We start from the raw sequence: 24641 nt of genomic DNA on the forward strand, positions 1-24641 counted from the left end.
GAAGGCATTACAGCATCCATTCTTCGCACCAAAATAGTTGTGTATAGTTTATAGTCTGAGTTCAGGACACTTATCGGCCTATAAGATTTGCAGTTTAGTCTATCCTGTCCCCCCTTTGGCAAAACAGATATGAAGGCCTCCTTCCAAGAGGGAGGTACCAGACCTCCTTTCAAAATGTAGTTAAAACTACTTTCCAACAGGGGAAGAAGGCTTTCCCTCATAGTTTTGTACCATTCGGCAGGGGTGATTTATGATTCTGTATAAATAAAACTGAAGTGAGTCTTAAAATATTTAATTTGCACTCTTATGCTAATGCTATACAGAAAACAAAACATGTTTACGCAGACATGTTCATCGCAGAATCACAGAGCAAAATCTCACAGAACAGGATCTACCTCAGTTGTAATACGTTGAGCCTACTTGATATAAGACTTGTTTTTAAAAGTAGTTTCAGAGAGCTCTCTGCTTGGTAAACAAATGTTAATAATCACAGATTTTATTTTAGCGCAGATTGCTTTTCTGAGAGAGGAAACAGATGAGATGCCGTTTTCCAAAGCTCACAGATAATAATGCAACGGATAATATTTGTCAAACCAACGGAGGCCAAACAAAGTTTGCTACAGATGTCCTGGAGTGGGTAACCTGGTGTAAACCAATTAGCATAATTGTTCCACTTGTTCCCTCTTCAAATAGGTTTTTTTTTAATCTTCTTTTTTTTTGCATTTTTCATGTGCTTTTTTTCCTGTTTTGTCCTTTTTGTTGTTTTGTTGTTTTCCTCTGTCAGAGGTATCGATGTGTGAGACACAGAAGGGTCTGCATCTTAAGGTGGTCTAATGCAATTAACTTGACCACTGGGTTTTCTTATGTGTGTTTGTGAGAGAGGGAAAAGCAGACACTCGGAGACAAAGTTAACATCCACGGTGTTTTGTGTCCTTTTTCCAAGGAACTGTGTGTGTAGGTAAAGAACATGTGTTTTTGCCTTCCTTCAGCAACAGTGGACAAATTAATCTTGTACGTGCAACTATATGTGTATACATGATAGAGCTCCTCACTCCCTTATTTTCCAGACCAGTGGTTGAATCATGTTGAATCTTGTTTCAAGTGGAAAAAAACAAAGGATATTAAATCACTAGAGCCAAATGCACACACATGCATTATTATGTACACACCAAAAGCAGGGTATAAAAAAATGTCTCCAAAAGATACATTTAAGTCTAACATCTGAATTAAATCACTACAAAAATAGAAATCACAAGTCAAAGTAAGTTTTTTCGGCTGAAATTAACTAATAAACTAATAACTAACTAAACAACATTATCAGGTTGACTTCTTACTGTTAGCAGGGCAAGGAGAGTGCAAGAGAAATATTATACCTAGTGATATAAACTGAAATGTGATCAAAAAAATAGATCAAGAGTATACAGACAAACCTACTCACTTGTCTCTTTGGGATGTTTGCAGTATTCACCTATCACAGGAAAGTTCCAGCTACAAATAAGCAGGTTAGCTGGCTAGCTCATGGTGCAGTATTTCAGTCATCAGTCAACATCTTTCAGATGGATTTGGAGGAAACTGACAATCTGTTATTCCTCTTTAATGAATTCTACTGACTGAAGGAATCCTCTGGCTTTTCTTCTCTAAACATTACGTTGATGTTGTTGCATGAAAACTGTTCTGTCATAAAACACCATCTGTGTAGCTAAGCTAAAAGATCTTAATGATTAAAGTGATACCATTTGATGTGAAAAACTATTATTCAACATAAAGTAAACATCAACTATGACAGTTGGTATTTTGATAGTTAATAGGGTAACACCAACCTCAAAAGACTAACCTAAAAAAGACCATAAAAGTAACAAAAAAACCCCAACCAAATATCAGTTGGTTTTACTTTTGGCTGCTTCCTTGGCACAAGGGGGCACTACAGCAGGTAGTCCACTAATGTTTGTTTGGGATTTGTGTCTTTTAACTTACCAAGCACATGCGTCAGTCGCCACACCACTGGAGCCTGAGATGTAAATAATTATCTACATGGTTTTATTTTTTAAAAGAAAATAGATGTAAAAATATTTTTAATACGGTCTTGAAAAACAGTACTGAAAAAACAAGTTTGTTGAAGCCTGCTGGAATTTTGTTTACAATTTTATCATTAAGCTGTTTTTATGTAATAAAAGCACTCTGTGATTTTGGTATTGCTAGCATAAATTAGCATCATTATGGAATTAATATTGTAGGTAGTTTGAAGACAGTTTTTAAACACATTGACATTAATTACTACACAAATATGACACTATGTGTGTGTCTTTTCAACAAGGATTTTTCAGTTATAATAATATTTTTAAAGAGTGAACGAGAGTAAATCATATTTTATGCAGTTTGTGTAAAAAACCCACAGCTGCTCTGCATGTACTGAAGATGTGGGCTGTAACCCTGGCAGCAGATGCAAAACCTACAACTGAATGATTATGTTTTATAATAAAGCAATTGTCTAGGTAATATAAACCTACTGTGAAGAAAAACAGATACATTCAAGCATAACCACTGCTCTGCTTTTTATAAAAACATGTGAATTTGATGTAACACAGGGCAAAAATCTTGTTTACTTTTTTCAAACTAAGAAGGTCTTCCAAAGAAAAACAATTCAGTCTAGCACATGCCTTAAAATGGCCAATATTTGGACAGAAGTCATTTATCCCAGTAAAGCAGAAGGCACAGAGGGACAGACACACAAGTCAATAGGGAGCAGGCTGTAGCTGCATGTTCCAGATATTAAAGTGAGATGGTGTGCAGGAGCTCTGTTCTTATGAACTAACTTGGTCTGATGCATGCACCATCATCTTTAGTCCAACACTCTCTAATTGTCACCACAGACGAAACCTTCCCACCACTGTGCAGTTTAGATGGTTGAACAACAATTAAACACAGAAAAGGACAATTACGTACCAACATACAGCGTTTCCAGTCAGCACACACATCACAAAAACCAGAAGTGTTATATGTGCGTATTTTTGCTGAGCGACCTTCAATTATTTGCTGGATGCAAAGACCACTTCATTAAAAACTGAACCCTTCATTAAGAGGCAGTGGTTACGTTTTGTAGCTGACTCATTCCACATGTTTGATTTTTAAAAATTACTCGTCTGTACCCATCAAACTTCATTACAGTGTACAGCATTTCAGAATTTGTTTTCTCTAAAACTCAACTTTAACCGCCTTCGCACCTTCAGTGTGAATTTTCACACAGGCCTATTACCATTTTCCAATAATCACGATGACGTTTCCTGTGGAAAACATTCAATAGCTCTGTTTTCAACTTGTTAATTACACTAAAACAAATAGTTTTTCTAGTATCCACATGTCTGATATCTCCTAGTTAGATATTAGTGTTCTGATTTCCTCAAGCTGTGCAACTGCTGAAATTACCGCTCATCATGATATGTTTCTAAAACAAGACTTGGAATTAAATCAAAGGTATGTTAAATAAATTGTTTTTATAAAATGATCTCTCAAATTCCACAGAGTCATTTTTTTTATTGTGGAGAGTAGTTTCATTTACAGTAAGCAAGGCTCAGTCATCCACATCACTGGCTGGAGAGGAAAGCCAAAGGCACCTTGATGTAACAACATTTTGACAAATACAACTGTGCCCTGAGCCTAAATACTGTGAACTGGTTACAGTGAACAGAAGATGGAGGCTCAAATTGGCTTCATCTATCTTTTTTAATATTACAGCAAACAAGCCGTGAGCTCTAACTTTTAAATAATGAATTCCCCCTCAAAATCAGCCCAAAAGAACGGTGGAATAACGTGTTCTTATGCCTTTTCCTTGTATCTATTGCAGCCTGTCTCTACTTCAATTTCGCCTTCTGTCTTTGGAGAACACAGTCAATTTCACAATGAATTAGAAGGTGAGTATCTAAATAGGTCACGAGCCTGTTCGCCACACAGAGGAAAACAGATGTGCATGCATGAACAAAACGTTCACACAGTACATGTGTGTTATATGTGTAAGAGTAATAGATGTGCACAGAGTGGGTTTAACAGAAGAGAGACTTTTAAAAGCATCTCTGTCTCTGTGAGTGTGTGTGGAAGAGAAAAACTGGGATGCAGGGGAAATAATTTTGCGTTAGTCTTGACATTATTCCAGTGAAGTTCCAAATATTTTTGCGCCACAATAAATTACCTCTCTGTCTCCGACTCTTTGTTTCTCTCGCTGCTTCTGTCCTGCTCTCACACACACACACCTCAATGGAGAAATCCTCTGCAGTTAAATTTAGCCTGAATGCTGTGTACTTTGCTAACACACATTTTACTTTGCCTCTGAAATATGGATGAGTTTTTTTCTTGAAAAATGGCTATGCATGGGAAGAGCGTGAGGAAAAGCCGAAAACAGTGAGAGGGCGGCTTAAAAATGTAGAAGTTGTTTATTTGAGCAAATGTTAACAGATTAGCTCAGAGCATGAAACAAAAAGAAAAGATGGGTTACAGAAATGCTACGGCCAGCACAATCAAATAATAAGAAACACTGTGATAGGCTGACCACAGTGTACCCCACCTCTCGTCCTGTGGCAGCTGGGATAGGAACCAGCCCGACAACACGGGATCAAAGTAAGTGTTGTGACATAAAGCGATGCTACGTCATCAACACTAAACTCAAACAAAATATTAGAGTCTGAGGTTTTCTTTTATGACGCCAATGAACGAGGAAAGATCAACAGGCCAGTTTACCCTGTCCAGAAAAGGGTTATCAGGGCCCTGAGGAGGGCGCTCATGGGAGGCCTGGTGCCTGGGCCTTAGCCCGTTGGGCCCAGCTGGGCACAGACCAAAGAGGAGTCATAGGCCCTCACTCCTGTGGGATCACCACCTGCAGGGGGTGTTGATTTGTGAGGTGTAGAGATACCGACTAGATATAGTCGGGCTTGCCTCAGTGAGCTCTGGAACGACGAGAGTCATTTCTTTGGAAGACTTTCTTAGTTTCATTTTCTGGACTCTGTTCCAAAAAGGAGACACCCTCGGTGAGACACAGTGGGCAGGCTGGTTTCTTATCTCTGCGTGGGCAGCTGCCAAAGTTACCCGACCCCACATAAGAGGTAAAAAAAATAGATAGATGGTGATTTTTGTTTTTGTTTGGTTTTTGACCTTACACTGTGCACCGCAGCAATATTAATATGTCTTCACTTCTATCTTTATTTTGACATCATGTAATACTAATGTGATTGTGGAGCTGTCAGCAAAATCCTATAATCTCTGTAATGGCAGTGTTCATTTCAAATCAGCAATGTGTAAATATTAAAGAAACAGCGCTGGTAATTATGTGATGGGAAATAGTTGTGATCTGTTACATATCTGATAATGTTTCCCTTGATTTGCTTTTATTGCCAATTTCAGAGCAGGTGTCCACATTTATTGATTTTCTCTCCGTATCACACACATGAAAATAGAGCACAGGCTGCATCAGATATACTACTTTTCTTTGTTTGTGCTTACTCACAGGCCAGAACACACACACGCGCACGCACACACGCACACACACACACACACACACACACACACACACACACACACACAGAGCTATGCTGTGCTAGCTAGCAGATTGCCCTTGAAGGCAGCTCAGGGCTGTTGGAGCTCTTCACCGTGGGACTCGACAGATACAAAAACAAATTAGAGAGTTCAGCCTGCTATAGCTTTGCCTCTGTCTGCCTGCAGAAACATCCTTTCAAAAATGTGTTTCACTTCCTCCAAGAATCACTCACTTTGTCATTTCAGCAACTAACAAAAAATCCTTTGGATGATCATGTAGAGCGATTGAGTTGTAAACAGCTTTATGTCAGATGGTGCTCTAGATTGTGCGTAGTTGTGCTTTGAACTAAACGCCAACATCAGAATACTTCAATGCTCGAAATAAAGAAAAAAATCCCAACAGAACAGAGGGCACAGCATGGCCAAGCTGTCACTCTACTTACTTAAATCCATTATGTCTTTATAACGAAAGTATAGTTTTGGCTGCATTTTACATCTTTATTAATAAATGTTTTTATTTTAGACATCACAGTGTGCTCTATTACACATTTATCCTGTGGTTTTACATCAAAGATGCTAATTTCAAGCGATTGAGTCTATTTTCTTGTTACAATTTGCTGCAATGACTGCATTGATCAGACAGGTCATTACTGTTATTATTTTTTGTTGCTCTTTCCCTCTTCTTGTAATTCACTTTCTCCTTGTTATTTATCTCTCCTCTCTCTGAATGCTCCATTGACCCTGAATTATCTCTGATGTGACCAGGTCAGATTTGTTCTACCCAGCGGACCGTGGATTTGCTTCATCTGTTTCTCTGTGGGTACATATTTCCTTAAGCATTTGTGTGTATGCAGGGTCCTTAGACAACAATTGTAATGCTATATGACTCTGGACTCTGTGATATGTAGACAGACACACACATACACACACATGTACAATACTTTAGGAACACAGAACTAAAGGAACTAAAAACAAACCTTCATCCTCAGCCCCAAAGTGTAACCAGAGGCTACTGACATACAGCACACAGCTTCAGTATGTGCAGCAGATAGCACATGCATGCCATCATTAGTAATGCTATTAAGCTAACTGCCTGTGATGCCTGTTGTATTTAGGCAGGGTAAGAATATGCTTTGTATAAGCCACAATACATCTGCAGAAAATGCATATTAAGTAATGTATTTACACCAACTGTGCAAACTTTGCCGTTCAGCTGCTTGGATAGACCATATTAACAGCTTTTTGTCACATTTAGTTGTACACAAAATATGCTCTGCTATAGCATACCTGTTCTTCTTCCAACAATTATGATTATTATCCTGCACTTAAAGAAGAAGTGAAACTCTTAAGATGAAGAATCTCCCTCTGAAAGGGTGTCACAGGCGCAGAGAGGCAATGTTTGCATTTGGATTTTTTTTCTCCTCAACTGCAGGCGCCGCTCATGTCAGAGCAGCAGTATATTCTGATATATTCCTCATGCTCACAGACAGTATTTCTTCATAATTGGGCCCTGCTTATGTAAGAAAAGTCTTATTTATATAGCCCACTGTCACAAAACCTAGAGTTCCTCAAAGGGCTTTATGTCTGTACACCATGCTGCACTTTCTGTTCATGGACAGTTTCTTTCTGCCTCCTCACCCACAGTTTTCCATTCACTTCTTAACATCCAAATATGCACTTGTATAATAAACTGAAATATAAACATTAGTTGAGTTGATTTGAAGAAAACCGACCTACTCTTCTAAACATCTCCATGCAAAAAGCATTATTTCGAAGATCTTCCATCCAGCAATAACACTGTCCCCTGTTATTTCAATTTAATTCAATTCATTTCAGTTTTATTTATAATCTGTATATTGCAAGGTCGACCCTACAATAATACAGACAGAGTAAAACCCAACAACTTTGAGCAAGCACTTGGAAACAGTGGGAACAAAACACTCATTTTTAACGGGAAGAAACCTCTGACCGAACCAGGTTTAGGGGAGGGGCCACCATCGGCTGTGACTGGTTGGGGGCGATGAGTTGGGGTAGATAAACTGGGAAAACAATATGAATGTTTACAAACGTCATTTCTAGGAAACTGGATTGACAAGCAAGTAGTTGGTAACGGCTATAATGCAAAGTAATCCCAAATGTTACAGTCTGGAAAAACATTCCAGTTTCCAATAAGAGAATCGCGTCTTTAACACAAGACATTCTCTTCCTTTATAAAGTGTACACTTTTCTTAGAGACAGCAATTAATCACACTATTTAAATATTTAAACGAGAGCAGTAACAGAAAGGCGCTTTAAACGAGTTGCTGAGAGTGTGACATTTAAAATGTTTCTTCTTATTGCATTTTTTTCCAATACCTGGATTCAACATCGAAGGGAAAAGTCGATCTGCCGGCTCTGCCCGACTCTTTACTTTAATCTCAATTTCATGTGAAAAGGATGATGAGAAAGCCTGTTGCCAAGAGACACAGACCCACCTACAGGATCAAGGACAGAGACGTTTAGATGAGGCCCGGGCACACATCAGCACACGTCTGAACATTAATGTAAGTGTCCACTGCAGATGCTGATTTCCAAGAATCCTCGAAAACCAGATCATTACAGTGTTGTTGAATACTGCTTCTCAAATGTTGAATTTTCCATTACATAATACAAGATACAGTATGAATTTAAGTGCACAAACTTGCAGTAGGTCATGGGCATCGGCTTGGAAAGGCCAGAAATGTGTCCCTAAGCCCTGGAGGCAGTGAGAAATAGTCATAGATATAAGCAGATGAATAAAATGAAATAAGTGTCAAAGAGTTACTCTAACCTCCTAAATGGGGCAAGATAAATTGGCCTGATAGCAGTTGGCATGTGCAGCATGCAGCTGACACATATATAAACCCACAAAGCTTCATGCTCACATTGCATCACTGAGTTTGTCTATCCCCATACGTTAGTCTGCCTCCCTGCTCATTTAGGTAACTTATCTGATGCAGGCAAAAATAAAACCAAACAGCTGGTAAAATCTAAACAGCATGCAGCCTTAGCTGGCATGAAACATAATAAAGAAAAATTCTTTATGAACAATTCTTCCAGCAGGACCTGTCATATCTCTTATGAGAAATGTCACAGTTATTAAATAATAATAATGTACCTCACTATGTGCTTTCAGAATAATGAAATGACATGTTTTGCATATTTTTACACGAGCTGTAGCCTCATCCTCTTTTAGGAAACTGTGTTAAATTAGTGACACAAAACAACATATTTAAAGTGAGGAAACCGAGCCTGTTGCAGAGGAGAAAACAAAGTGTGTTGTATAAATGTGTAAACCAGGAATGTCCAACTCTTTTTACATCGTGGGCCACATAAAGCCCATTTTGACCTTTATTGTCCCAGATCAGTGAAACTACATGATGTTACTTACAGCAAACGTTCTGGTAATTTTTTTTGTTTTGCTCGTGTGGACTCACTGTTATTTGATTGTTTATATATTAGCTAATTAACTAAATCTCACCATTTATATAAAAAAAAAAATCCCTTGCAACAGTGGTAGGTCTCAATTTTCCTTTACACGTCGTTCATTCTAACTAAACTTCAGTCAAGCTGGAATTCTCTGATATTCTTCACAAACTGTGTTGTGTTAGCAATAGGTTTCTTTTTCAGAACTTACTTTACGTTTCCTTGAAATATTTGAAAACTTCACAGTAAGCTTTGTATTTACTTTCATCCATAGAGAAAACTTGAGCTGTCTTATGGTATATGTGGAGAAATGATCTCTCAGGCAGGGTTATAGAGGAACGGTGTAATGACTCAGCATCTGTCTGGAGACACCAAAGAGCCTGTTAGGAAAAAAAAAACCTGGCGTTAGCATGTCTTCTCTGCCACATAGCTGCTTCTGTGAGAGTGACAAAGGCAGAGAGGAATGAGCAATGCACCCAAATTTATTCCAATTTCAGGTTGCAGTTTGAAGAACTGGCCAGGGACAATGAAGTCGAGGTTATAGGACTAGTAACTCATTTTTATTATATGTGATTTTTTTCAGTTTATCAGTGGGCACTGTCTGTGTCAAGAAGTGAATAAATAAAAATGAAAGTACATGCGCGCTTTTATCAGGATAGCTCCCACAGTGGACAGGTCCTTTACATCAACCCATAATACTGCATTCTGTTCTCCTCGGCTGAGCATGCTGCAATAAATGCTTCTACGCAAGATGTCTCCTGAATGCTCTTTCTGCATGAGTGAGCCTGCTTTTACCACAACAGTATAGTAGTATATCTTATACAGGCCATCCCTGGTTATGGCCACAGTCAGACCACTCTCACACGAGGCTGTCTCGATCAGAATCTGGGGGAAATAATCAAAGCTGTTTTACCTTTCTGTCTACACTGTGTAACCAGGATATACGAGAACGCCTTTGGCCAACCCTCATTTATTTTTATGCTTTGCTAGAAAAATTTGCAAATAGATGCAGAGATTTACTGAAACATGTAAAAATATAGTTAAATATATTATATAAGCCAACAAGAGTTTTTCAGTTTTATCAATATTTTAAGTTATGACCAATTTTGTGAACATTAGATGGATCAACTGAAGTGCCAGATGCATCTCTCAGGTCCTGTGTCGGGTCTTTGCTGGATTCATTCTTATTTCTAAAGGACATGACCATCAGATGTTGTTCGTGTGCTGTAGACAGTTTCTCTTTTGTCCAGTTTCATTAATTTTGTAATTACACACTGCACATCATAAAGACATGTTTCTAGCTAATAGCTCTTTGGTAATCATCTTGTTGATCCAAAACATAATATTTTATGTCAGACTGTGTTATCTTTGGAAATTTTCAAAGTTTCAACTGAAGAATTATTTTTCCAACAGGATGCTAATAACAAATTATCTAAATGTACAACCTAAAATTGGTTCTCTGACAGAGTGATTGGTTGTATGTTATGTGTAGACACAACATTGGTTCATCCCTTAAGTTACCTTTTTATGCTTGAATTATTCATAGGATAGTGTTAAAAGGCTTAGCAAACAAATATCAAGTGCAGGAACTGGACTGAAAATGACAGTGAAAACAGCCAGTATACAAAGAAAGTCAGATTCCTTTAATGACTACTCTAATGTGTATCGGGGAACGCGAAATATCTTACCAATGTGCACCAAACTTCATTTACTGTGAGCTAATTAAAAAAAAGCATCATAATGTTTTGGGAAAGTATAGATAGTTTTGAAAAAAATCTTTAGCCATGGCTCTGTGAGTTTAATACAGTGATAAAATACTCACTGGCATCATTTTTAACATCCTTCTTCTTGTATGTTTTATTTGGGTTTCAGACAACACATCAAAAATATGAATTTTTAACTTCCTTTGTTTAACATATGTTGAGGTCTTGCAACACAGATATGACTCTTTTTCTTCAAGCTGGAGTAAAAGGCTCGTATCTGATTTCACCTTTAAACTCTGTTTGTCACAACCTAAGATATGGTCCAATGTGACAATTCAACAAGGGGGTGCAATAGAAACTAACCCGTTCAACAACACCAAACACAAGAAATGTAGTACTGCCTGTTCAGCCCTACACTGCAAGAGGAAGCTGTGCATCTGAACCATAGCAAGAAGTGCGAGTTGAGAAGGACACTGAATTTGGTTCTGGGATTCAAAATATGAGTAAAATGGAGCAGTAAGTGTTCTAGACTGTTTCCTTCGTGTGTATACGAGTGTCAGAATGCAAATAATATCACAATGTACGAAGCAAATCAAGGCGCATGTTTAAGAATGTGTGCTAGGACAAAAGTAGCACAGTGTGTCGCTCATAAAGACCGACTGCACATGGTACATGACACAACAGCAAAACACAAGCAGGACTGCAACCCTCCTCCCAAAACACTCGCTCACACACACACACACACACACACACACACACACTCACACACACACACACACACACACACACACACACATAACAAAAGCGCAGATGGAAGTAAGCTTAAAGACATAACAGCACGGAGCAGATGTTTCTGCTGAGTGAAAGTTAAGTCAAAAGCCACTGAAGCTTTAAATATTCAAAGTTTAATGCAAATATACAAAATGATACCAGGAATGTACCCCGTTGTTTTAGCGTAGATCTGAAATGTGCATTCAAAGAAACTTTAAAAGTGCTGTAGTAATGATGAATGATGTATTGCTGAGTCGAGGGATCTGTCAAAGTAATGGATGCTCTGGAGTCACTGAGGGATCCATTGTATATTAAAAGGAAGCAGAGTACATATTCTGACCATATTTTAAGTCCACTTGCTTTCTCTGATGGTAGTCAGCTGACCTCTAATCCATGGAACGGTAATTCATCAATTCTACAATTCTTACAAAAAAATGCAATAGAAAATATGTCCAGTAGAATACCAAATACTATGTATTCCTGACCCAACGGGCACACGGTGCCTTTCCAGTCACATGCTGGCACTGCAAAGCAGTAGCTGGCAAAGCTTTAGTGCTATATATCCCTGCCCGTCCCATCCGTTATATTCTCTACAACCAAATTCAATAGTCCATATTGCTTTTGATTATTTCTCACCACTGTTGCTCATTTAATGTGTGATGCTCTACCATGCTCAGTTCTAGTAACAATTAAGTTTAACATCCAGGCATCCATGAAAACAGAATTTATCAAATTTAACGGAGTTAGAGGTTAGCAGGAAGTTAGCTCGCTAGTTTCCACCTAAACATGAGATAGCATGTTCTGACTGAGAGATTTCTGAATGGAATTCAAACGTACAGCTCTGCTATCACTTCCAACATTTGTAGGGTCACTGAAGTTGGGCTAGCTGGTATATAATGATGTGCTACGTGATCACTAGCGACACAGCTATGTCAGCACTACATAAACACATTGAAGCTGGAGGATGAACCCTCATCTTTTTACTCGATAAAAGTCAACGTGAGGGTTCCTGATGGTTAGGGACAAATGCAATCAATGGCAGGATGCTGTAAACGGACCAATCTTCAGTCAGGAGAACATATTCAGGAGGATACACTTAACAAATCGGCTGTATACTTGTTAGAGGTTGGAAAATGATTGTGATACCCAGTAGCTGCATTCTTGACTCTTGTCCATTCTCTCATTGCAGTCCTTCCAGGCAGAAGTCTTCTTGACAGAATTTGATGCATATTCTTAACTCTATATGCCCATGCCTTTAGATCTAGAGGCCTAACCCTAAAGCCTAGAGGCTAACTGGTGATTGCCAGACAGCCACTGGTCACAAGGGAAAAATGAGTGAATGTTGTGAGTGGATGCTGGAGGTTGTTGGCAGCCAAGTACACCTGAGGTCAGTTGTAATTACAAATCAGTTTATTTCCTGACCCATTGACAAGTACTTTCTGGGGGTCCATGGCTGCCATTGCCCCTAGTTGTAGTGAAACTATGAAAAGAGCAATGCAAACCTGAAATGGAGACCCTTGCCTTCAAAGTAAAAGGTGTGTCCTTTAAACTATGTTGGTTTCAGAGTAAGGCGCCATTTTTATGAACATTCTCCTTTTCCAGTTTGTGTTGCACTTTTTCAGTTTTCCCGTTGCTCAGCAGTTAGTGTGTGGTCTTCTATGGAAAATACAGGCAACCGCAGCAATGTGTTAGCAAAGCAATAACAGAATAACAGTTTCAAGTGCAGTATCCTCAAAAAACAGCAACCTCTAGAAATCAAGTGCCAACTGCTTGGCAATACACCAAAAGCAACCGAACGTTGCCAGTGGACTAGTGACCAGTCTCTTGGACTGTATCCCATCTCCATCCATTCATTATGTCCTACCTGTGACTTTGAGTTGCGTTGTCCTTCGCACCAATCTGGATCCATACTGCAATTCACAGGTGTAATTTCCCCCGTCTCCCTCCTCTATCTCAGGTATCCAAATATGTGTAGTATTAACAATGATGGAGCTTCTCCATTCAACCAGCTCACACTCCTAACAGGAGACATAGGCAGAATAGATCAGTCGCAACCTTAAACAGAAGACTCATAAAAACTTTTCTGTCTTCATGCCATACCTTGTACCAGGTCATCTGCGGTTGTTTATATGGAGCCAAATAGTCTTCTATATCAGGACAGTGGATCATTTTGCTGTGGGTTATCTCAGCTTTCTCCAGATGGCGGATTTTGCTACTGAAGCATTTTCCCTCGTCGCTCTCTTCCACGGTCATCGACATGGACACTTTCATGCAGTATGTGGAGTTCCTAAACAGATTAAAAATATACATAAAAAGGTATTCTGTATCACTGCATGTTGACATCTTTCTCGGAGTTGTTGAGAAAAGAAACCACTTGACATCACAAATATAACCCATCTATGCAGTTGTTTCTAAGCCAATTCAAGCACCCTGAAATCAATCTGAGTGGGTTTGTTTTTAGCTGATTTGTTTATCCATTCAAAAGTTAGCTACAACAGTGACATGAGTTATTCAACCATTTGTTCAACACCGAGACTCAAACTGTCAAAGTCTTATAATCTGTGTCAAACAGAGCTATTTTCTGGTGAAAATGCAGGGTGGACCCTTTGGCTCTGTTCTGGTTATTTCTGGTGAAATTATAGGCCCATTGACATCCCAGCTTTTCACTGACACCATTCAAGGAACTGGCAATAAATAAGAGGTTTTACAAACGCCATCATAAACAAAAGATTTCATAAAAAGCATTGCTATACATTGGCTTCATTCTTGCAGATCGCAGTGAGCAAAGATAACTGTACTTGAGAACTGGTGCTCTAAAAATAAAATACACTTTGATTGAAATCAAACATTTTAAAGGAAAGAAATTAGAAAAAATTGACATAATTATATACACCAATTATGAGATTAAACTGTTAGGATCCATCCATGACAACAAAGGGTAAATGGTAATGTTTAGTGCTACTGAATGACAAATAGAGTCACTAAGAAACAAAGTATCAGTCTTTGTGGTTACTGGCATTCTACTGTCAACCAAGGAGCAAAACAAGCGAACTGCAACAGCTTTGCTTTTAAAGAAAACTGTCACGTCAGTCACTTCACACAACAACTGATGAGTAGCGCAGAGACAGAGCTGCATTTAGAGCCCACAAGTGGATTATTGTTCAGAGGCCTGAAGCAGCACGATATTCACACCTGTAGATGTTCTCCACATTAATATTTCAATAAGGTACGATAAGTGACCAGAGCCTGTGATTAATGATGATTATGTTGAATTTCCTTCTCCTGACGTGGCATTTTACATGACTAATGAGTTTGAATTACATAAATCCTTTTTTTTAAAATTATTATTAACAAATAGCCCATAATACCACTGCACAGTGGACAAAACTGGCAATGAATATGTAAAAATGTACCACTGCGTGTATTTAGGAAACTGAATCAAAACTGACTGCTTGGGGTGTTTGTACAAAGATATTAATCGGATCCAGAGCACTCCTGCACATATTAACTTTTATCTTTATGGCAATAATATCAGGGAGCAGCCTCTCTAGAAGCTACACTTTGGTTAGCACGCAAAAGACGTTGTTTATAACGCGAGCACAGAGAATAGCTATTAGTATTTAGCATTGCTGATACTCGTTTGGGGTTTTAAAACCTCGAATGCCTTCATTTCCAAAAGCAGCATGTTACTTGTTTCAATACAAAACACCTAAAGGACAAGTGAGGTCATACTGACACAGGCATAGAGACGAGTTGCTGACAATCTGGCACTGGTCATTTTTATAAGTATGATGTGATTAGTCGCTGGAGGTTGTTAGAAGCTACTACTACAGCCCTTTAATGTTGATCTAGAGAGTGAATTGTGTCAGCCTGATAAACACCGGTTGCTAGAGAAGAGTGTGCACTCTGTGACGTTCCAAAAGGTTAACAGTGTAACAATAGTCACAGACAGTTATACAGTACTACACTAATAACCTCCTTGCAGTTGCTTTGGTTGTTACCAGATTGCCACAGTTTGCAAGTTAATGCCTTCGATGTAATCTCCGTTCACCTTCAAAGTAGAACTTGTGCCGGTACAACTAAAATTGACAGTCTACTAGTGCCTAAAGTAACTGTAAAGGAGTTTTAGACGCAGGCTTTGTGGACATAGATAGTGCAAGCTTTATTAAAAAGCTGATAAACTAAAATCCAGATGGTCCACATGACTGAAGATTAAGATGAGAAACACTGAAGCACGTGGGAGGAAAATATACAATCTGCCAAGGACAAAGGGAAACGCAAGACTACACGGGGGCCTGGTTGGGTGGAGGTGAAAGCAGTCAAACACAAGTGAAGCTAATGAGGACAGCAAACAATAACAAGGAGAGAAGGGAACTAAAGCAAAAACAAGATATGAGAAAACTAACTGTCAGAGTAAAACAGGAATTAACCAAAATAGAAGTAGGTTAGACAAAGAGATAAAGACCAGTGTTAGACTAGGATGTAAGATACAGGGGGACACAAAAGTAAGAGGAAGGGAAGAAGAGAATAACATTAGAAACAAGTGAAAAGTAATAGAAGCCAGAGGGACTGCAAAAGCTTGCTGCGCTGCCCCAAAGGGATAAACCTCAGCCCACTTCGTACAGTAGTTTCTAGACACATAAAATGTTTCTCAGCTCAGTCCAGAAGCCCGTCCACTAAATAAGGTTTACCCCTGCCCTGCCTTTTTGCACCTGCTGCAATTAGCATGCAGCTCCCTGTTGCAGCAGATGTGCAAAAACAGAGCCGAAGCAATTACCTCGAAGACAGGTAGGCTCTGTGGACTGTGTTGATAAAATGGGTGTTGTTATTTGTGCTAGCGAGACATCGGAGGTTACAGCTCACAGTTACATGCTGCCGTCATAACGCCATGTGTGACAGCGTGTCCTTGAGCCAAATTTTTCTAATGAAACAAAACAAGCGAACTTTGAAGTTTGCTTTCATGTGCGTGATGCAACACGCTTTCAACATCGTTTTCGATTTGAAGTCTTAATATCTGCTCAAGGTGATTGTAATTGTTGGTGTGTGTGTGGTTTTTGTGGTTGTGTGTGGGCAGACTTTGCTATGTGTGCTCTCCCAAGTTCACCTCCAAACACAAAACAGCGCATTGATCTCTTAGTCTTACTCCCTCATGCACATACCCCGCCCAACACACACACACACACATTGTCCCTTAACCTCTCATCTAAGTGGATCTAAACCACTTATCCCATCAATGCTCTGTGTGTGTGTGTGTGTGTGTGTGTGTGTGTGTGTGTGTGTGTGTGTGTGTGTGTGTGTGTGTGTGTGTGTGTCTGTCTTACAGGGAACCCTGGATTTTTGTCATTGACCTTACCAAGACCACTGAGCATTGAACTAGAGGCCTGGAAAGCTTTTTATCCATCCATCCCCCAGTTTTTTCTACTCCTCATCAATCTATCTCCAGCCTACAGCATCTTGTTTTCTCCTCCAGTGATTCGGTTACCTTATCCTATACGCTTCTCTGACTTTTCTGTCCCTCTCTGTCTTTTTCTCTCAATCACATATAATTCAGTCTTTTACTAACCCTTCTTATTTTTTGGGATTTGTTTTCACTTTCATATTAGCTACTTAATCACCCTTTATGTATAAATAAAAAAAGACCAAATAGCTAAATAGAAAGAAAGATATGGACCGTATCAGCCCAAATGATTTCCACACCAGCACTGTGTCAACAGGTGCAAGACAGGAGCACGTCAGTAGGAGAGCAGCAGTAATCCCAGAGCTCCATATGTCCCTAAAAACGAATGCGTTTCCGGCAAGGCAAGCTCCAGGTCACCTGTATTTGAGCCCATAAATGACAGAAATAGACTTGAAGTGTAAACACATGTTTCAGACTGTCTTTACAGGAGTACAGCTTGAGAAAAATGTGAGCTGTTGACCAACTGTTTAGACAGCTGAACTGATTCAAGTGTTCTGTCTGATGGCTTTGAGACAACTTGCCTCTTTCACCTAATCACCTTTTTCTATGTAAGCACTTTCTGTCTGCCATTCATAATTTAATGATCTCCTGATATTAGAGGGTTAAAGTACACCAAAAAATCTTCTTTAATTTAAGTTAAATTAGTTTGTTTTTCCTAAAGAAGAAAGGACAACAGTGGCAACAGGTAAGGCGTCTTATTTTTTTAGACCAATAACAAGAATGTGCTTATTCCATCCTAATCAATACGACATTTTTAGTAAAGGCAATGGGCTTTTTTACTGTACAATGTAGCTAAGCTATTCTTTATAATTACATTAACCCTCGTTAGCTGTTATTATGTTTAAAGTGGTATCAAAGCAGGTTGACCAAAGAGGCTACATCAGCTTTTTAAATACATTTAGCCTAAATGTTTACTGCCAGTGAGTTCATTGTGTACCAGGTGTTTTGCAGAAAAAAGGCAAGGTCTAACCAAAATGAAGAAATTACAGTTTTAAAGATGTGGGGTTAAAACTTCCAACAGAGGATAATCTGCAAAGAGTCAAAGAAGCAAAATACCAAGCTGGAAATGAGCATAACAGGTTCCCTTTAAAATACCCCCGTGCATTGTGGCTTAGAGTCATCAACACAAACGTTGATGTTGATGACTCTCAGTCACGATGCAAAATGTTACCCAGTACATTTAAATATGATGTCATAGAGATCCCGAAAAGCGGGACGAATATGGAGCTGGAATGCCACAGCACTGACATCAAAAAACACCTTGTACGTTTCTCTGTGTTGCCAGCTGCTGCTAGCAAAACGGCACTGTTTGCTGCCTTCTTGCATCATCGATAACTCTCTGTCGCTATGTCCCAGCCTGTGGTAGTGCGCACAAGCCGCAATCCTCATTTATTTTACATAATTGCACAACAAACGAGGATTGCGGCTCATGTGCACTACCAGGGCGACCGTGGTTCAGGGGGTTGGGAAGCTCATCTGTAACCGGAAGGTTGCCGGTTTGATTCCCAAGCTATCTCTGTCCTGGTCGTTGTGTCCTTGGGCAAGACACTTTACCCTACCGCCTACTGGTGTTGGCCAGAGGGGCCGATGGCAGCCTCGCTTCTGTCAGTCTTCCCCAGGGCAGCTGTGGCTACAACTGCGGTTTGTCTGCACCAGTGTGTGAATGAATAGTGGAATTGTAAAGCGCTTTGGGTGCCTAGAAAAGCGCTATATAAATGCAATCCATTATTACCACGGGCAATATCAATGTGTGGCAAAATACTTGAATTAAATATCTATATGTATATATACACACACACACACACACACACACACACGCTCTTCCTCACATATATACTTTTATAAACACTTCCCACAAATGGATTTTATGTTAAAAACATGCTTTAACCTTGTAGCTTTGATGATTTGGTTCTATACATTCATGCCAGTAATGCATATTGGATTGAGATGAACTGAAGCAGAACTGTCCTCTCTCTCTCTTTGCTGTCTTTCCAGATTTCCCTGTTTTCTGTTTTTCTATCGGGCTTTGTCAAAAGCTCTCCCCCATTCCCCTTTCAACCTGAACACCGGAAGCCTGGCACTAAACTGTGAAAACAACAACTACGTAAAGAAGAATGTATTATGCATATCGCACTGTAAACATGATGATTCAATTAGACCGCAATGCAAACGCTGTGTCAGAAGCATTTAGCACATGCTGTGCGCCTCTTATAAATGCAAATTGTTGGTACGTGTGTGGGTGTGTGTTCATATCTGGCGCTATGTGAATACATTTAAATTGCTTTGTTAGTAAAAATGCCCCTGAAGTTAAAGACATTTGTCTATTTAATGTGCTACAAGTTAGAGTCGTACACATTTTTGGTTTGCTGTACCAATGAAAAAAAAAGTCACTGCAGCTGGAATTATGAAGTTATCATAATTAGATATTCAGGGGGTAGGTTTTTTTTTTTTCCATTGCCATTTACCTGCAGGGCAAATAAGTAATAACCAACCGTGAATATACTGTATTTGGGATTATTAGAGGAGAACGAACATGCTCTACTATATGAAATGAATATCCAACACGTTCAGGAAAACTTCATTATAATCCACATCTAATTAAAATGTGTCCATGGCCTTTGTTCAAGAAATTACAAGATGTCTAGGAAATTACAAATTAAAGCAGAAGGAGATGAAGCAGAAAAAATAGAGGGATGAACCAAAAAAAGATAAAATAATAGCGTATATTCGTGAACAGGTATAGTCATTTCTTGTGTCAATTAATTGTATTCTTTCAAAAAGAATTCCAAGAACCTGGAAATCAAACATCCTTCAGATCAATTTAATATTTTTTCTTCCTAAATATACATACAGAACATAAGGGATATTATCAGCATCTGCTATTTGATTTTCCGGTTTCATCTGATTAAATTCTCAGTAATGATACTTTTACAAAGAAAAGACTACATCACTAGCTTCCCAGGAATGATCCGTTATTTCAGGTAATGGTAAAATAGTGTTATTGCCAAAATATCCAGTCTAGGACAAACTGTTCAAAGGCAGCTCCAAATTACCCAGATCGAAGAAGCCACACATATGCCTGCATTCTGTTTGGTTTGCACATCACAGATCAGTGGCAAACAAAGCAAATCACCTAAAATTACTAAAACAAATTTCTTTATTAAGAATTTCCAGCAAATGTCATGCTACCAGTGTGTGAACATACCAGAACTTCATCCATTTTCTTAACTGGTTATCCAACGTGTGGTCACACAGGAATAAGGAAGACTGACCAGGAGGTCCAAACCCAAATCATCTTGCTGTAAGGTGAAAGTTCTTCTGCTTGAATGGTAAATGGACTCGTTCTTATATAGCGCTTTTCTACTCTGACCACTCAAAGTGCTTTACACAACTCATTCAGTCACCCAATCACACAAGCTATTTTTCTAAGTTTTTATTGTTATCTAACATTCATACACACATTCACACTCTGATGGATGCATCGGAGAGCAACCTGGCGTTAGTATCTTGCCAAAGGATATTTGGCATGCAGACTGGAACAGACTAGGATTGAACCAACAACCTTCCGGTTAGTAGGTGACGTGCTCCACCTGAGCTACAGCCACCCCTGTTGTTTGACAGATGACACTCAAGCAAGCAAGCAATTTATGTTAGAAGTGGTTTAATAGAGAAGGCATCTTTCTGCTTCAGAGGCAGATAAATCTGACATTCATCAGCATAGCAGTGGAAGGATATTCTATGCTTTCTGAGGATGGTTCCCAGGGGCTGTAGATATAATGAAAAAGAGCAGAGGCCCTAAAATTGAGCCCTGCAGGACCCCAAACTGAAAAGCGGCAGAGGAGGACTCATACCCTAAAAAGTTAACACTAAAAGTTCTGTCAGAAACATAAGCCCTAAACCATTTCAAAGCAGTACCACGAATGCCTGCAAGATGGTGCAAGCGAGACAGTAAAATGTTATGGTCTACAAAAGCAGCTGTTAGGTCAAGGAGGACAAGAACAACATAATTACCATAATTACCACTCTCCATTTCCAGTTTGTGTTTCACTGTTTTAGTTTATTACAGTTAAGAGAATAGCTGGCAAGTGTTTGCAGAACAGTCAGTGTGTTCCTGGAAAACAACTAACCAAATCAGTCACAAGCAGGCTTTCACCACTGGTCAGAAATACATTTTTAATGTATTTACAATTTTTTTTATCACATGACCAGTAGTTGATAGATAGATAGATCTCTCTTTCTATCTATCTAGCATTTCCTCCATAGCAGACCTTGCCATAGTGGGACAGAAAATATCCAAATAAATTCAAACACATTATAATAAAATATATTTCCTAGTGTACACTAAAGCTCTTTACCATTGTGTAGAAAGCTTCTTTCTACCCATTACACACACTAAATATTACTAAATAATTGATGTTAATGGCACATCTCAGCCCTATAGATAGCTGCTAATGTGAGTATGTGTCAAGAGTTAAGAACATTTCTGACTTTATTAAGGAGACAAGAAAATTGCTTTCAGACACAGAAATGAGAAAAGATTTCGAAACACTGAGTAACAGAGGCAATAGAGTGCTACAGATTAGATTCCAGAGATGGTATTTAAGGTTCATCTAGATCTTATTAGAGATATGTTTGCATTTCATAGCCTTAGGCCATTTCATTTTTATGAGATGTGCACATGCTCCAGGCCGACAAAGCAGCAATAAGACCACTGGTGTTTATTGGGATCATTTTCGGGAGGAGTGATCACGATGTTGGCAGCCCAATTTGTTTTTGACGTATTAACCATACCTGTGCTGTACGTGCTAGTCTCAGTGTGCAATTTGGCGATACTGACAGGATTATTTTATCTAAACAAATAAAGACATTACTTCTTAGCCTGTAAGAATAGGAGACATTAAAGAGTCAGCAAAACAAAAATCGCTCAATAATTTGATGTGTTTTTAGTACAGTTTGCATTGTACTGTAATCAGGATGAAGGGTAATTAAACAAACTGTCTGACAATGTCTCTGATATCTTGGAATACTTATTTTTTCATGAAGGTGCTGTTTTTCCACCATTTCCAGGCTTAACACTAAGGTGAATGGTTTGCTTTCGCAAAACATTTTTCTGCATTAATCAACAAACAGCTTTATAATTTTAGCGTCGTTATTTCCATATTTACATACTTGTATTTCCAGAGCTGTCATAAATAGTCCTGCTTGGCTGGATCAGAGTTTATACTCAGAGGCACTTTTATATGTGGATATGGACCAAAAGTTCAAACCCTAGCTGATAAGCTTAACATTCAGCATGTAGCACCTTCCCATGTCATTCTCAGTAAGATGGCAGTTAAGTCTATTTAATTTTTAAAATAAAAGTTAAATATTTTTAACCACAAGTTTGGTCCTGTTGGAAATATACATCAGGAGGGCAGGAAACACATCATCTCATTATTTTTTTATAGAATATATCTCTGGGTGACTTTATGACATACATGCTTTAAACCGTGAAATGAAAGGTGACCTGTTCTGCTCTTTTCCAATGCCATACATTTTAATCTTGGATTAACAGTTCAAAATCCTTATTATCTATCTTACAGGAACCCAGGAGCACTGAAGTTCATCATTTGTCCGTAAAACACCCCTCTCTTTCCCTCTTAAAGCCAAACACAATTTGTATATAGAAGGATGTGTTACAGCCATAGTTGTGTGTGGCTGTGATGGCCATATTAGGGGGTACCCACTCTCTTTGTTATTCCAACCAACAAAAAACCCACCTATATTCACGGATCTCATTATTTAAAACATTCGCTCCTGAACTTTTACACTGGATTCCTGACACACCGCCCAAGTGATCCGAGTCTCAGGAGTGCACTGTGGAGTATTTTACATGCTAGGTGGATGTGCAAACCACTACACTATGCAGCCACTATACAGCATGCATATGACAGATAATAAGGAAACACATAATAGGTCCCTTTAACTACAGTTTCATCAAGTGTGTCCTTTGCTGCTCTGTGTAGGCCTTTTCGCAGCAAACATGGCTTACAAATAAATTAGGCTCGACCCGACAATTTAATGCCAGCAAAATCTGTCCAGCAAAGCTGCCTCTTGTCTTACTGGCAGTGAATGAGGTGAAAAAAGAGATTTCAAAGGTGAAAGGAAAGATTTGTGGCTGCCATTTTGCATCTAATGTGATTAGCCGACATTCATAACACTTTGGTTATCAGCAATTTTTTGCATTAAGCTCACGTAACACACAGCATCTGCATATGTGCCTGCATGTGTGTGTATGTGTACGTGTTCACCGTCTGCTGAGTGCGGCTTGTTATTTTGTCACATGGCAAAGGAAAGTGTACGGTTGCTATGAATAAAGCATAGGATTTCACTTTTACACATGTGGGGATGTGTGGTTTTATGACTGCCTATGTGCATTTATTAAAGCAAATGAGGAATGTGCTGTCATGATGAAACAGATACCAGGTGTGAGCCGAAAACCTCTTTCAACTTGAAACACAGCTGACAAATCAGCTGCAAATAAAAGCACTTCAGACTGCTTGAAAAATGATCGTTCAAAATCAAAATTATGCACTGAAATCTATACTGCTTGTTTTTTCCTTTATTTTACAACACACTACCAAGTAGTAGAGTCACAGTTACAGTAAGACTTAATATTCATGCTGGTTTGAGGCTATGATACTGGCAAAGAGACAGCACGTTCTTAGGCTACAATGATTTTTCTTTTTTTCTTAATTGTCACACTGATCTTAATTTGATGCGACTGCTGTACGTCTGTCAGAGGCTACATAATCGCTTCTAAAGTGTCCTCAAGCAAGGCAGCATCACTTCTACAACAATTGCAGGCATACTGCACTTTGGCTGACCGCTAATATTTCATATTTGTGCAGAATTTGTGTTTTGTTCTTGTTGTGGAGCAGTCTCGAAACCCCCCCCAAAAAAGACACAAATTCCAGTTCCACAAAATGCTAAATGAGCCGTTAATGAATCTCCAAATCAAATTGTAATCCACCATATCCAACTCGTCAATAAATCAGGCGCACCCTTCCTGCAATTACCCTCCTATGATCAGGGCAGGCTGCTGGAGGGTGCTTTGAATTATGGAGCTAATAGAGGGGGATGTATCCTGGCCAGCAGGCAGCGTGTTTATACCTGCACGGAGCTGCAGATTAATTTGACTATCAATCTAACGAACAGGCCGAGAGAGAGGAAGCGTGGACACTGCTGCACGCTGAGACAGTCACACATACACACGCATGGCCGACACATTTCTGTGCATCTCATATGGTTATATATGGATCCATACGCCACAACAAGCTATATTTTAATGAGGTCTTAAATACTGTGTGTAGAAAGTGTTTAACGCAGATTTTTTTAATGACACTGTAAGAAAATTATAATTTTTTAAGCCACAGCTTTTCATTAATAAGAATAGATGCAAATGTGAGTCATTTTTAACCATTACATGTTCTTAAGACCTTTTAGGACATTTTATGATTTAAAAAAAAATCTGCAATGCATCAAAACAAACTGGAACCTCATTAAAAACTCATTTCACTCTGATAGCACTTGCTAAACAGAAGACACAAACTCGCTGTCAGAGAGATGCGCAGCAGCCTCTGTCGGCTCGCTGACACACAGAAATTGTTTGAGGTACAGTGTTTGCTCCATGCTGGCTTTGTGTGTACCCGTGTCGGCTGCTGTGTGATTTGTAAAGTAAAGTAAAGCTGCACCTTTTTCACACT

General features: G+C 39.0%; 1 protein-coding gene across 1 annotated transcript in view; it reads right to left on the minus strand.

Moving 5' to 3' along the window:
• LOC102294795 (X-linked interleukin-1 receptor accessory protein-like 2) overlaps nucleotides 1-24641 on the minus strand; it is a 512221-nt gene that overhangs the window by 169322 nt on the left and 318258 nt on the right. The window contains exons 5-6 of the mRNA XM_042222726.1: nucleotides 13539-13725; nucleotides 13303-13456 (exon numbers count right to left, since the gene is read on the minus strand). Coding sequence (XP_042078660.1) covers nucleotides 13303-13456; nucleotides 13539-13725 — 341 coding nt within the window. The remainder of the gene's footprint in view (nucleotides 1-13302; nucleotides 13457-13538; nucleotides 13726-24641) is intronic.

Source organism: Haplochromis burtoni, unplaced genomic scaffold (genome assembly GCF_018398535.1).
Source record: "Haplochromis burtoni strain Fernald_Lab_line unplaced genomic scaffold, NCSU_Asbu1 Contig_92, whole genome shotgun sequence".
Lineage (NCBI taxonomy): Eukaryota > Metazoa > Chordata > Actinopteri > Cichliformes > Cichlidae > Haplochromis > Haplochromis burtoni.